At 47.0% G+C, this 11098-nt stretch overlaps 1 protein-coding gene across 1 annotated transcript; it reads right to left on the bottom strand.

Annotated features, from left to right (window-relative positions):
• Nucleotides 1–260: 260 nt before the first annotated feature.
• Nucleotides 261–10549, bottom strand: LOC116943345 (tripartite motif-containing protein 14-like). The gene is made up of 3 exons (XM_032956165.2): nt 10069–10549; nt 4149–4433; nt 261–2918 (listed from the first exon to the last, which is right to left on the bottom strand). The coding sequence occupies exons 2-3, from the start codon at nt 4414–4416 to the stop codon at nt 2389–2391; spliced, it is 798 nt and encodes a 265-aa protein (XP_032812056.1). The 5' UTR covers nt 4417–4433; nt 10069–10549; the 3' UTR covers nt 261–2388.
• Between the last annotated feature and the right edge of the window lie 549 nt (nt 10550–11098).

The following is an 11098-nucleotide window of genomic DNA, read 5'->3' as shown; positions in this document are numbered from 1 at the left end:
GAGGTCGGGCAAGGCCATGGAGATATTTAAAGACTACCGTCAGGTATTTAAAAAGAGAGCGGTGTTGTAAACGGGAAGCCAGTGGAGTTGAAGGAGAAGCGAAATGCGAGAAATAAAAGCGAGATTGACATGAATAAATTGTAACACGAACCGTAGCAAACTTAGCCATCGAATATAAACACATTTCACAAAGCGAATCACCACGATCCCGACCTTAACATTGGACTATGACCACCTATTTTCACAATAAAACACATAATTTGGTGATGCTGTTGTAATGGCAGTGATTCAGAAGCACAAATAAAAAAAAAGTTAGTCAATAGCTGCTTTAAAAGGGAACATAATAAGGGACGGTTCGAGCAATGGCCCTTCTTAATGGTGCAATCACTTATCTGCTAGGAAAGGCAGTGTTCTATTTAATCTCACATTCGTAACATCAGACGAGGCAGCTCCCTCCTCCCACCCCACCCCTTGATGCAACGTGGGTGGAGGAGCCAAACTCCAAACCCTACCAGTCCCGTCTAGTACATTGAGTCAGGTAAACGATCATACGTGCAATTAATCGCACATCACTCCACACCTGCATTCGCTTGCACCAGGGCCTATGTAAGTGACACTACGCCCAAGATTCTCCCGTATAGCCTTAGCAGACCGTTGGGACAAGTGCTGTTAGCGAGTAGCACCTACGAAGGCCGGCACGGCACACGAGCGGGTCCGTGGCCAGCACCACGCCGGCCGCCTTTGTCTCTCCAGCGCTGATGTTTACACACCCCACCGGGTACTCATTTGAGGCTGAGTCGACCTAGGGAAGACCCAGGACCAGTCTAGAAAATCATTACTGGTGTTGGCCATGAGCGCGAATCAAACTCGGGTCGCCGGGTTTGCAAACCTGTCAACCCCTTATCAGTGCCTATCTTAGACCAATTCAGACCTTACTGGTCACCCCGTGATATTATAAAACTCAACGTTGACATGCCAACGTTGGGCATGTGGTCGGAACTTGGACCAACGTTCTATGTTTACTGGGTCTGTGTGTGCTGTGTGGTCTCTATGTCTGTATACTGTGTGTGCGTGCAGTGTGTGCATGCGCACACTCAGGCAGTGGTTGAGGCTGTGTGTGGGCTATGTTTACTTGCGCATTGTGTCACTTGCATTGTCTTAAGAGTGCCTCTTTGCTCTATGTTGCGGAGGCCATATGTTTGCTGTGTATGCATGTACGCTATGCCTATGTAATAATGCTATTTTTACACCAAGTTGTCTTTATCTCGGGATCACCTTCTGAAGATGTTTGTGAATTATGATGATGGCGATTATTTTACTGTTTAATCTCCCACACAGATGGCCCCACAATTAAGTTAGCGATTTATCTTTTTCATCCACTTAATGGAAAAGCTTTCCCTCAACAAAAGTCTATTTACTGGACAAACACATTTTGTGGAAAATAAAAACATTTCCCAAGACACCATTCATTTATAACCCACATTTCGTGGAAATCCCAGCCACCTGTGTTAATATTCAATTTATACTGGTAGGAAACGTAGTGGACTGGAAGCCCAACCGGGATTAATTCACAGGAGGCAGGGGATTAATTGTGTATGTCTGTGGATGTCTGTCCACGTGGGAGGGGTGGGGCTGGGTGGAGAGGGGAGGGTGGGGCTGGGTGGGGTGGGGCTGGGTGGGGAGGGGCTGGTCACCCCGTGGTGTCCTTATATGGACTGGAAGCCCAACCGGGATTAATTCACAGGAGGCAGGGGATTAATTGTGTATGTCTGTGGATGTCTGTCCACCTACTCACGCCGGCTTGTGCCCGCCCTCACAGTCGGGCATATTTGCGGAATACACCACGTGGTGCCGTTGACCCTGGCCATTGACCGAGCAACCCAACGTTCCTACCAGCTCCCTCCGCAGGAACGTGTTTTATTCATGGATAACCGGCGCCAGTTTAATTTAAACTCTCGATAGCCCACTTAAGATATTTAAATTCTCAGCTGATGTTACCACACCCACTTATTGGCATCAACACTGGGCAGTCAATAACCACGAAGAGGATGTCGTAACTAGTGCGACGACTTTGGCTGACCGTTTCACAAGCGTTAATTGTCGTGATCGAGTGTCTCAGGGTGTCAAAACACTGAGCCAGCACTGCCGTGGTCGTGGGTTCGAAACTTGAGTTTTAGCTACCCGTAATTACACAGAGTTCTGCAGTGTAAAGAGAAAGATACACATTTTTTAAGAATAAGTCGCTGTGCATCTTATAGTCTTGACACCAAGCACAACTTTGGGGTTACGTCTTACTTTCCGGAGGGTCTTATCATCTTGGGAATATGTTAGTATCGGAAAGTCAATGCGATGCACAAGTCACAGTGGCCACTCTGGGAGTGCTCCCTGCTACGCGACGATCGTGATCGAACCTTGGCCAACCATGAACGCGGCGTGCACGCTGCCTGCAGAGTGGCCGATGCGGAACATGTACAGCACACTCTCGGTACTACCGTCGTAAAAATATAACAAGCCCTGGTCCACGTCCACGAGCACCCCGATCTTGTCCTTCTCCAGCTGCGAAATGTTCAGCGGGGTCTCAATGCCATCGTGCGCCACGAAATAACCATTGGGCCTCCGGCACAAGCACCACGATGCTCTGTTCAGGCCCAGCCAGGTCTCACATTGTGAGCCCCTTCGCGATATGACGGCGTACGCGATGCCCACGCGGAAAATCTGCGCCTGCTTCACGCACACCTCCCAGTAGTGGCGGCCCGATGAGAAGTTCTCGGAGCACAGCGCCACCTTCCACTCGGCGAAGCGTTCGCTGTGATCAGGGTAGCCCTGGTGCAGCTCGGTGGCCGTCAACGTCCTCCCGTCCGCGTTGCAGTCTAGCCACGGGTTCACCGAGTCGCGGTTGATGGTCGGCGAGCAGAAGTCTGAAGAGAGAAAAAAAAAACATTTCAATTGAGCGAAAATCCTGCCTGTTCCTTAAAGGGTCACAGCGTCTAAGATGGGGCTGAGCCGCAATAGGAGCATTCACTACATCTGTTTGAAGAAGGTGCAGATGAAGGATATTGGCCAAACGTGTTTTCGGGTCATTGCCTGGAATTACGTTTAATGCACGCTATTTGGCCTGTGGCCGCATCTGCGGCACTCATGGTTTGCTGGCTGGTGCATGTGTAGTGTCAATGATTCGGAGACAGAGTTTATAGGAGGCACCTTTTTTTTATTAAATGCAACTTCCACGGTCTCGTCCGCACACTCTCCACAATAGCTTAGCCTAGTCTGTACACAACACTAGCCGTTTGACACTGACGGCGCTGACTGAGATACCCAACTACTATCTTTCATAGCGCAATATCTAGCGGAGACGGCAGCGATGACGGCGACGAGACAACAGCAACGACGAGACAAGTCCACTCTCAGAACCGGCAGCCTCGAGCTCGCGCTCTCGGCTCCTTTTATGCTACTGCGCCTCCCTTCCTGAACCCACTAGCAGGTTCCAAGGGCCTCCAGATGGGGTCCTCCATGATCCTTGCCCCAGTTCCTCCGCTCTGCCAGCACACCCTCACCGGCGTGTGTACTGTCTGTCCACCACAGTTGCCACTGCTGTCCATCAGCCGGCGCTATTACACGACACATTTAATTTATTTTACGCGTTCATGACCTCAAATCAACAACCTCTGTAGGCCCTATCCCGCCTTAGGAACCTGCCCTTCCTGTTTAGGCTCTGCCTCTTTCCTCTTTATGCCCTGCACCATAACTCTTTATACCCCACCTGATCTAATTAAACCTTGGTCTACTCTTTCTCTTTCAGCTCCATGCCTTTCCTTTCAGGGCCCACCCCTTCTTATGTAGGCCTTCCTCTTTGTGGTTACTCCTGTTGACGTATTGATTGTAATGTACATTACATACTACACCACGAAGTTTACGTGCATTTACGATCACTAATCCATGGTGACTTACAAAGGGAGGTAATGAACGGTGAAACCACCCCATAGACTGACAATGGCATGTAGAGGCCTTCATGCAGTATTGGAGTAACAAAGAGTTGTACCTATCACTTTATTACAATACCACGTCACACGGTGACTGATGCATAGGCGGATATGTGAACATCTCTATGAAAATCACAGTTACACCGGGGACTCGAGCCCATCGCTTACAGAGTGGCGGCCACGTGCGCAGCTGCGGGTACTGGTCTTTGACGTCATTGAGCACCTCCAAAAGCTCGTGCACCAGACCCGTGTCGATGATGAAGTCCAGCACGTAGCCAGCCCTCTCGCCGCCATTCTGGATGTCATTCGCCGAGTGGTAGAAGTCGCGTGAGATAATCTCCTTGCTGTCGAGCGCATCCAGCAGGAAGCTCATGTTCGACGACAGCCAGCGTTTCAGCAGCGGCTTCTGTCTGCGGATCACAGCTTGGGTGGCCATCACCCGTCGGGAGGGACCTGTGTATAAACAGGGATACAGGTGAGGGTGCAGCCATGAAATTATTTGGTTACGCCACTGCATTACCCATAGGGCAGTGCGGACAAATGCCTGGTGGGCCGGTCCATCCTAAGAGCTTGTGGGCCGGTCTGTGTGAGGAAATTGCAAATATGATCATAGTAAAAACACATTTTAACTCTAATGCAATGCGTACGCTTCATTACTTATTTACGCTCTCAGTTTCAATGAAGTTCCCATATTCGGCATCCCCAGAGATCCTTCCTCACCGGCCCGTTTGTTTTTTTTGGACCCAGCCCCAAATAGGTCCAATGGGATCGCATGGCAAAATTATGCGAACACGTCGTCACATCGCAAAACCTAGCTACTCTATCGGCCGAATTTTGGGCGGTGTGTTTACAAATGCTTGGGCTGATTTTTTAGTCCCAGTCGGCCACTGCAAACAGCTCAGTGGGGCTTGCCTGGTAAAATAAAGTGTTTTTGTTGACCCACCGATAGAGTTCGCAGAGACATTAAGATAACGGCCAATCAGTAACTACGAAGGCCATGAATTTAAAATGTGCATCATTGCAGGCAGGTCACGTGTGGTGGGGTAAAGCGTGGGTAACTCCCAGCCCTTCCAAGACATTTGGTAAGCGTGGAAGAGTAAATCAAGATCAGGGGCGGAGCCAGGATTTCAGGCCGGGGTGACATTCAACACATTTTAATTTCAAGAATGATTTAGAGAGTCAGGCTGTTGAACAAGACGCCATCGGTTAACGACACGCTCTGACAATGCAGTTGCACGGAGTCCGCCAGACCGAGTGTCGTACACTTATACGCAGAATGTCACCCCCCCCTGTCACCCCACCCTGGCTCCGCCCCTGATCAAGATACCCTCTTCGAGGCAGATGTAAGTTGGTATTTTTTGTTAGATACAACGTGGTATTTGATGATGATCTATCAACATTTTTTTAAAGATCATTTGTATATTCTTTCGGTCTTTTGGTAAAGTGACGTAGATAGGTTCAGATTAATACCAATAAAAGAAACAAAAAATATTAATTTGAACCTATCTAGGTGAAATTTTCTTGCTGTGGTTTTCACACCTGATGATGATTGCTTGTGTTGCAATCGAAACGTCGTGAGAATTTTATTGTTTCATTTTTATTATTTCCCTTCTACGTGACTTTACCATAAGACCCAAATAATATGAATTCCTGCAGTCACGAAATATTCAAGTCAAGTCAAGAGATAATTTGTATATTGCGATTACGATTTTCTAGCAATTTTTTTTTTATTTCTCTTATCTCGTATTGCTTATTATTGATTTATTTTACTGCGACTTGTTGCGTCTGTCAGAGAAGCGGCGGTGTTGTCCCTGTTGATGAAACCCGATTTACAAGCTTCTTGGCTCACAGGTTATTTCAAAATAAACTGAACTGAACTCTAGGTATAGAGGCGCTTTTACCAGCAGTGGCAATAATTCATTCCAGTGCTGCATCTTTACTGCTTACCGTTACCTCTGCGCCTACGACTGAATGTAAAAACTGCATCTACACGTATGAGGAACCGAACGTGCAACGTGCGCGCAGGCCGGCGGTAACAAGTTTACCCGCCTCGTTTGGTAATGGCAAGTGGCTTCGGGGGAAACAGGTTTGGTTGGTGACAGCTCATATCACGCTGAAATCTGACCCTTTGGAAAGTGCTGTTTATTTTAAATTTTTTGTCAATTTACATTGGACTCGTTTTCCGAGTTATGTCGCAATGTCCGTGATCATGAATTCACTATCATTTTCTAATTCACGCACTGTTACTGCAATGTATCCCCCCCCCCCCCCACCACCAATTAAATTGCTATTACATCATAGGTGTTAACCCCAAAGAGGTTTAAAACAGTGAGACTCCTACTAAAAAAGTATTGGGGGAAACCCAAAAAGCCGAGAGAGTAATCCCAAACAACTGGGCACAGAGAGATGTTAACTGTTACGCAGGAACCGAGGGCGAGACAACTTGTGGAGCAGAGTAAAAGTGGGAATTTTCGTAGAAGGCACGTGGCTAATGTTCTGCACCCGCTTAGGAAAAAAAAAGTGTTCTATTTGTGTGTGTTGATTATGAGCTCTGCTATTGTGGAGCTATTGCGCTCAGTGGCCCTTGTTAAATCAAGCATTAAACCGCTTTCAATAATTTAGCCGTCTGATTTTATTTACGGTTGTTTTGCAGTTTTATTTACATGTCCTTATTATTCATTTGTATTTAATGAGTGTTTGTATTTAATGAGTGTTTTTATTTAATGAGTTTTTTTTATTTAATGAGTGTTTGTATTTAATGAGTGTTTGTATTTAATGAGTGTTTTTATTTAATGAGTGTTTGTATTTAATGAGTATTTTTATTTAATGCGTGTTTTTATTTAATGAGTGATTTTATTTAATGAGTGAGTGTTTTTATTTAATGAGTGTTTTTATTTAATGAGTGTTTTTACATTTGTTTTTGCTCGTGTTTTGTTTTACCTTAATTTGTGTAAAGGGGCCTTGTACCTTGTTGTATAAAAGGCACTTTATAAATACAGATTATTATTCATACAAAACCTTGGATATTTGTTATTACTTCCCTGCTGTTATTTTAAAAAATTATAGTCTGTGTATAAAGATAAAGGCGCTTACGTATTACACAGGAACGGTAAACAGCTGCTCCAGTGCATTGCAATGAATAGGACACGATATATTATTTACACCTGGTAAACACCAACGAAACGTGAGAATCCATTGCACGGTCGTGAGACAATCGACATTGTGAAAAACCGTGAATCTCAAGTGACAAACCTTGAGGCTTGACGTGCATGCAGTTGTGCTCAAGACAAATCCCAGAATCCGCCCAGGGAATTCCACAAAGGAGTGTTGATAGAGAGTGGCCGGCGGAATGGGACATCACAGAATTTATTCTGAGATCCTGTCAAGTAACCCTTTGTTACCCAACACGCTGCTACATTTTAATGAAGGCTGTATGTCATTTGGCGGCAGAGATGGCTACAGAAGGATGTGGAGCTGAGTGGACTTGCCGATGACTGGTACCAGCAGTGTCAATATCGGCCTCTGTGGAGGAGGTTCGTGAAGGACGCTGCTGGGGAGTTGGGAGGCAGTCGCACTCCAGCAACAACGGAGGGCAGATGAGCGACGCTCACAACAAGCGGAGCGCCGGGTGGCTAAAATGCAGAGAGTTGCCACAGTGGGGGAGCACAGTTGGTGCATCTGACAATCATCTCAGTCAACCCATGGCACCTGGGTCTGTTTCATGACCTCCTGCAAGTGGGCCTGCGACACTGCACGTGGCATCAAAGTGAACGGAGCATAGTGAGGTCACCGCCACTTCGTGGTTGATGTTGTCGGTGGTAGCCTAGTGGTTAGCACACTCCACTCTGAATGCAGTGACTCGAGTTTGATTCACGGCCTTGACTGACATCAGTGACGCAGTGCGCAGCCCCTGCACTGACTGACCGGCGTGGTGAGGCATTGTCAAGCAACCCCCATTACCGACAGTGAATATAGCGGTCAAGAATAATGATGGGCGGTCAAGAGGAGTGAATGTGCCCCCTAGACGAGAGATACCACCACCGTAGAGATGGAGCGATGAAAGTAGCTCTTGTGCAGCATCTGGGTGGATTATTATACAACGCAGGACCGACACGACATGGGGAATCATTTATCCAGCAGTAGCTGATAACAGAAACGTAAAAACATATCTTCACCATGGTTTAAAACACTCTAATTGTATAAGAATAAAACCGTTAGTCTCTAATTTGACAATTTTGTGTGGAAAGTGATGAGGGTAGCCCGGCCCTCACAAATCCAATATAAATCCCATGCGCTTTAGGTGGAACAAAGATGCTTGTTATGTTAACTACCGTCCTCCAACGGTCTTTGAGATAACTCTATTTACTTAGTTTGATTTCAGAGACGTCATTGTCCTGTGGCCCAGATAATTCTGCAAACAGGGTCCATAAAATTTGTATTTTTACAGCAAGGTGTGAACTTCAAGGAAACACGGAGCGGTGGAGGGCACGCTTAAACAAATAGACTGAAATAGGAACCAAACACATATCGATTGGGGAACGTTATTCACGTCGGTTTAGGCGGGAGACTACATCAGATTGAAACATGCCAACGTTGGCATGTTTTTTTCTTTTTAACGAACCCGAGACGGCCGTCTACCGCAATAGATATGAAGCGATCGCATCAGCTCGTGGACATGTGCGACAGTTAGATACTTGTCAAAAATAAGAATGCGTTTTACCCTTTATGGCAATACGTCAGGTTTTAAGATGTTCTGGCAATACGTCATGAGCAAAGGCGAAAACCTATTCTCAAATGTTGATACTAGCAAGAGAGATACCATGATGATGTTCAAGACAATGCATATATCATTATCAGAGCGTGCTTATTTTTGCATGTTCACCAAAAATACGCGTGGCTAATGCAGACTTGATTCCTTTGAAAAGGTATCAATTTGGTGTTTGAACATTTGTTGCATTGCCAGAAAGGTTAAAACCTATTCTTATTTTTCATACTTTGATACTGGCAAATAGTTTCCATGTTCATCGATTATATTATCGTTCCATTGCAGCTAGTACCGTGAGAGATAATGACGACTTTGGGGAGAACTTCATCCAGCCGTGGATTGACCGTGGCTGCTGACGCCACCAGACGAATGCATTTCCTCATTTTGGGAGTTTCAGTTTAATTATTGTGACCCAACTGGTCTATCTGGGAGTGTGTGCGAATGTGAAAAATAATTCAGCTATGGTGGAAGCCCTTCCCTTCGTAAGCCACCGGAGCGACGCACTTTTAAAATCTAGACCGAAAACTCATTTCTTTATAACTGTTTTTGTGTGTTCAGTTTGTCGTCTTTATACCCCGCACCACCGATTAGCACGCTTGGCTACGTACGGTGCAAAATAAGTTCCTAATACTGTACATACATGTAGACTCCACATCTCTGGTTGATCTACTAACGTGGCATGAAGGGTCGTTGCTCGAAACGTCGACCAATCATATATTATTTTCCTTTCATGGCCACGGTGTTATGGACGAAATTTGTTCACTTGTTTAGTTTGTGTATCCAGCACGTGAGTTGTATACTTATGACAGCTAACACGCTGTGTCTGTAACGTACACGCGGTACATTAGTTGCATGCTTCCCATGACCAGCGTGGTGAAGTATGGTCAAAAAAACCAAACCCAACGACCCACGGCAGCTTGCATGCGGCAAGTGGACTTGACACAGGGCTGGTGGACATCCTTGATCATCGTAGATCTCGCCTACATATCGCTCTTTCTAACGCTTGAAGAAACGACGTAACCCATGAATAAGCCTCTTGTCGTGCTTTAAAGGGACTTAAAGTGCGTGTAAACTAACGGTAATGAACCACGGGACCCATGATCCCCCCCCACCACCACCGTGGGTGGTGGATAAAGCGGCATCGCTACACGGGGAGCAGCAAGCCGAGGAGGAGGATGAGGATGATGAGGATGAGGATTGCACGGGAGGGGAACGCCGTCCGTGTAGCGTGCAAGAAGGGATGGGTGTGGATGATCGTGACCGTCGTTATTGATGACCACACATCGGAGGATTGTGAGAGCTGACCACCCAAACGCGACTCACCTTGCAGCAGCACTTGGGAGCGCCCGGGGGGATTCGAGGCTTGCAAAAGTTTCAGGTCGAAGCGTGGGTTGCTGCTTTTTTTATTGTTGTTGTTATTATTAATATATAATCACAACGTATCAATAAAAAAAAACGATCGCTATTTTAATTCCAAGGTGGTGGTTGTGATGATGGTGGTTGCGATGATGATGGTGGTGGTTGTGATGATGATGGTGGTGGTTGTGATGATGATGATGGTGGTGGTGATGTTACTTATTAGAACGCTTGTAACGACGACGACGATGATGGGAATCGCGAGCCCACGGCTTCTCGCTGTACCCACGCACGCCCTGCCGCTTGAACCCGGACAATACTAATTATTGTGAACGTGCAACAGGAAGTTTTCGCGCGAGAATGCGGGCGGAGATCAACGGGCAAGAGGCGCACTGCGGCGCCACGTGCTCTTGCAGACGGCAGCGAGTTCACCTCGGCACCTGCCGCTGCTGCAGCTGCAGCACCACGAGCTGCAGCTGCAGCAGCTCTTGCCGCTGCTGCTGCAGCTCATGGTGCTGCACCTCGTGCTGATGCAGCTCATGCTGATGCTGTTACTGCTTCTGCAGCTCATGCTGATGCAGCTCATGCTGATGCAGCTCATGATGATGCAGCTCGTGCTGATGCAGCTCGTGCTGATGCAGCTCATGCTGATGCTGTTACTGCTTCTGCAGCTCATGCTGATGCAGTTCATGCTGCTGCTGTTACTGCTTCTGCAGCTCATGCTGCTGCAGCTCGTGATGATGCAGCTCATGCTGATGCAGCTCATGCTGATGCTGTTACTGCTTCTGCAGCTCATGCTGATGCAGCTCATGCTGCTGCTGTTACTGCTGCGACTGTTACTGCTTCTCATGCTGCGACTGTTACTGCTGCTGCTACTGCTGTTACTACTGCTGCTGTTACTACTGCTGCTTTTACTGTCGCTACTGTTACTGCTGCTGTTAATACTGCTGCTGTTGCTGCTGCTACTGGTGTTACTGCTGCTGGTGTTACTGCTGCT

The sequence above is a fragment of the Petromyzon marinus genome, chromosome 17, assembly GCF_048934315.1.
Source record: "Petromyzon marinus isolate PM22_M1 ecotype Great Lakes invasive population chromosome 17, UKy_Petmar_22M1.pri1.0, whole genome shotgun sequence".
Classification (NCBI taxonomy): Eukaryota; Metazoa; Chordata; class Hyperoartia; order Petromyzontiformes; family Petromyzontidae; genus Petromyzon; species Petromyzon marinus.
Note: the sequence above shows the minus strand (reverse complement) of the source record. Positions and strands in the feature narration are given on the sequence as shown.

Coding starts and splice junctions, on each gene's coding strand:
- LOC116943345 (XM_032956165.2), bottom strand. CDS start 4,416: ATGGCCACCCAAGCTGTGATCCGCAGACAGAAGCCGCTGCTGAAACGC. Junction 2,919..4,148: donor GCGCACGTGGCCGCCACTCT/GTAAGCGATGGG, acceptor TTCTCTCTTCAG/ACTTCTGCTCGCCGACCATC.